The sequence below is a fragment of the Ranitomeya variabilis genome, chromosome 5 (genome assembly GCF_051348905.1).
Source record: "Ranitomeya variabilis isolate aRanVar5 chromosome 5, aRanVar5.hap1, whole genome shotgun sequence".
NCBI lineage: Eukaryota > Metazoa > Chordata > Amphibia > Anura > Dendrobatidae > Ranitomeya > Ranitomeya variabilis.
In genome coordinates, this window is record NC_135236.1 from 18,269,891 (window position 1) to 18,274,167 (window position 4,277).

Sequence of the window (4,277 nt, forward strand, 5' to 3'; positions counted from 1 at the left end):
AGGTGCACTGAGGACCCAAGCCACAAGTCAGCCAGTACCACAAGTAGCCACCAGAGGGAGCCCAAAAACAGAATTCACAACAGGCTACTATGACTTTTGGGGTTTCCCTGGAGGCAAGCCAGGTCTGTGTATTCCTCTACTAGGGGTAGTTAGATCTCCGGTTGGCGCGAGGTGTCTAGGAACAACGTAGGAACACCCCCTGGCTACTATTAGTTGCATGTTAGGTTCAGTATCGCGGTTACCTAAAGATACCATCTTCCTAGAGCTGGTCCGTTTTCTCCCTGTTCCCCTGCCTTTGGGAATCATGACAGTTAACTAGTGGGACAGTTTTATAGGTTGGGTCGTTAGGGACACGGTGATACTAAATATGTGTACTGTTATTGTTTTTTAATTAGATAAAGAAATTTATTTATTGGAACAATATTTTTTTCTTTATTTAGGAATTTATATTACACATGTAATTTTTTTTTTACTTTGTACCAGGGAGAACATCATACTATAGTGTCAGATCGCTGATCTTATACTTTGCAAAGCAGGCAGACTTGCTGGCGCCTGCTCTGAGCAGGCACTTGTTAGCCACCTCTCTGCAGGCCATTTTGGATCTGGGGCCTGCAGGGAGGAGGAGGTAGGAGATCCTTGGAGCAACACAATCATATAGCGTTGCTCCGAGTGTCTCAGGGAAGCCCGCAGGGAGCCACCTCCCTGCTCGATGCTTCCCTATGCCGCCGGAACACTGCGATCATGTTTGATTGCAGTGTTCCGGGGGTTAATGTACCAGGATCAGTCCGTGACTGCACCTGGCACATAGTGCCGGATATCAGCTGTAATAATCAGCTGACACCGGGCGGCGATCGGCTTCGCTCCCCCGTGAGCGCAGCCGATCGTCTATGACGTACTATTTCGTCCCTGGGAATTAAGTTTTAGGTCACCTCTACGAGATAGTACGTCATATGGGATAAAGGGGTTAAGAAGTCAATTTTTGAAGCATCTCAATTTGAGGTTTGCCAAATCCATTCAGAGCATCAGACTTAGTAAAACTGTTTGTCAAACTTGGTCAACAAAAATCAATTTCCAAACTATTAGGTCTATTTTATTGATCCATTGCCAGCGTCGGCTATTTTTTTCCGACAAAAACTTCAGATTAGAGATATTTCTGAACAGTGTCCTGCACAGCTTCCTTAATGTCTTTATTCCTAAAGCTATAAATAATGGGATTGATTAATGGTGTAAATACAGTATATAGTAAGGACATTATTTTATTAATTTCTGATGTTTGTTCATTTGTTGGGAGAATATACACACTGAACAGAGTCAAGTAAAATATGGAGACCACGGTGAGGTGGGAGCTACAGGTGGAGAAGGCTTTGTGTCTACTGATATTGGATTGAATTTGTAAAACAGCTTGGACAATGTTACCATAAGATATAACAATTATTAGGATGGGAACAACCAGTAGTGGAAAACTTAATAAATATGTTTGTAGTTTGAAGGGAAATGTATCAGAACAGGCAACATCCTGTAAGGGAACCAGGTCACAGAAGAAATGGTCAATGATATTTGGCCCACAGAACTTTAACCTTGATGCCGATAATGTGTCAATTAATGCAATAAAAAAACAGAGAAACCAAAACAAAATGACAAAATTTGCACATAACGAACTTGTCATGATAGAGACGTAATGAAGTGGATTACAGATGGCCACATATCTGTCAAAGGACATCACTGTGAGAAGAAGACATTCAAATGTTTCTACAGTGCAGAAGAAATACAACTGGGCCATGCAGCCAATTAAAGTAATGGTCGCTCCATTATTCAGTAGAATATAAAACATGTAGGGGGCAATGTCTGTGGGTAACAAGATGTCACTGATGGACAGTTGTGAGATGAAGAAGTACATTGGAGTGTGGAGGTTCTTGCTGGTGGACACCAGGGTGATGATCAGGAGATTCCCACATATTGTCACGCAGTAAATCAGGAAGAGCAGAAAGAACAGGAAAATTCTACAATTCTGGCTGACTTGAAATCCTAAAAGAAAAAACTCATTGAGGGACGTAACATTGTTCTCCTGCATTCAAGGCAAAAACAAAATCCAAAATTAATTTTTACCTCAAATTTTATAAAATTATATTTACCATTACAGCAGGATGCTTTTTAACATGCAATTAGTAATGACATAGTGGAAGATCAGGAAAAGTTCATGATGGAGAACATTACATTTCCTTAAAAATAAAAGGACGTGAATAAGCAGAAAATCTGGTAATATTGTCAAATTGTTTTTTACAAATGCTTCAAGATTTCACAACATTAAATTCCTCACTCCTCACCTACTGTATTCTCACCCATCCCTTGTAGATTGTGAGCCCTCGCGGGCAGGGTCCTCACTCCTCCTGTACCAGTTATGACTTGTATTGTTCAAGATTATTGTACTTGTTTTTATTATGTATACCCCTCCTCACTTGTAAAGCGCCATGGAATAAATGGCGCTATAACAATAAATAATAATAATAATAATATTTGTTTCAGAATAGGTCATAAGATATGTCTTGAGCATTAAAAGGTTAAAATCCTCTGCCATTTGGTCAGCTGTATTAATCAGATAACCATGGCCTTGATTTTTCAATTGCTACTTACTGAGGTCACTTCTCTTTTTTGACTCGTGAAACTCACTGTAATTTCTTTTTGGCCAAATGTATTAAATTGGCGCACACCATCCATGATTTTGGCACAAAATAAAAATGTTCTCTATTGTTGTCTTAAACTGATTTTTGAACTCTAAAGTCATAAACTCTTTAAAAAGTTTCATGTTGGTCAAAAAATGGATTAAATTAATACTATTCCAGGAACCATACTTCAGACAAGGACTGGAGAGAGAAATGCCCGAAAAATTATAAAAGGGGCGACAATTAGTAAAAGTCACACTTTGTAAATCCATCTAAAATATCTGAATATCCAAAATTGTTGAGCAAAATTTGAAAAATACTTAAAAAGAAAGACAACTTACAAAATGGTGCAAAATATAGAGATAAAGATGAAAATACTAAAGGAAAGATTTACTACAGAATAGTGGAGACGTTAGAACGATATAAATAGAAGAATCAATGCAAAAATGCATAGAGAAATAGATAGGAATCTATCAAACTAGCTCAGTGTTGCAAATGAATACGTAAAAAAAAAGAAAAAAGATCTGTATTGATCTTACTACGAGATGTACAGGACACAAAGCATTAAAGTCACAGTGCAGGAGTCTGCCATTAGATAAAGGCTGTATATCTCACATGTAGCTTTTTATACACGCGGGGTCTCCTAACTATTTCACAAGACTGTATTTAATACTAATCATCTTTTACATGAATTCCTTCCTGCCCATGTATTGGGCTACCTGTACAGTCCCAGTATGTGCCCATGTTGACCCTACCTCTAATGTTTGTAGTCTACTGCAGCCAATAGTCGTTACACTTCGTCATTTACTCTCATAATTGCACCAAAAAATGTTTTGATTTAGAAATAGATTTAGAGATCTCGATTGTAAAAGCTGAATTCTGTCATATTATAAACATGGTAAAAAAGTATTTGAAACTGAAATATTTTGATAAAAGGACGATGTGTGCTGCATCAATCATCATTAACATACACTGATATAACTGTATAAGTCTTTGTAAATTTCTGCTCTAAAAATAAGACAAAATGTATTAGACATTAAAAAAAAACAATGCGTGTATGTGGGGCTGAGCAAAAAGATTCCCAGGACTCTGTTCCAGCGGCCGAGTTGGATGACCATGGCTGCTGAACTGGAGCCCTGCAAAGCGCTTCCTACTTGACGGCATCTCCTCCACCTATTCTGATCAGTAGGACTGACATTGAAGACCTCATCATTGCTGTGTGATACATACAAGGGGCACCAGGGGTTAATGATCAGAAGAGGACGTCAAGATGTAGTAGCAGGTTCTCAGGGTTCTGGTCCAGTGGACACAGACAAGTATCGTGGCTATTGATCCAAGGTCGTAGAACTATTCTTTCTCTACTTTTACATATATGTATTAGAATTTGATGTAAGTTCGATATAAGACTTATTTCACTTCCTAAACATTTACATAATTCAAGGTAGTTATAAGAATAGTGTATTTTGATCGCTGAGTGGTAAAATGTTAAATATTTCTCTTACATGAATTTCCATATTTAAGCCTTTCCTTTTTTCTCCTTAGTCCATCATGTTTCTTTAATCAAAAATTACAAGAGGAATAAGACCTTAATGAGAAAAAACAAAAGTTTTCTTGGTG

General features: G+C 38.0%; 1 protein-coding gene across 1 annotated transcript; it reads right to left on the minus strand.

Moving 5' to 3' along the window:
- Positions 1-1,141: 1,141 nt before the first annotated feature.
- Positions 1,142-2,071, minus strand: LOC143774662 (olfactory receptor-like protein I9). The gene has a single exon (XM_077262414.1). The coding sequence runs from the start codon at positions 2,069-2,071 to the stop codon at positions 1,142-1,144; it is 930 nt and encodes a 309-aa protein (XP_077118529.1).
- Positions 2,072-4,277: the final 2,206 nt, after the last annotated feature.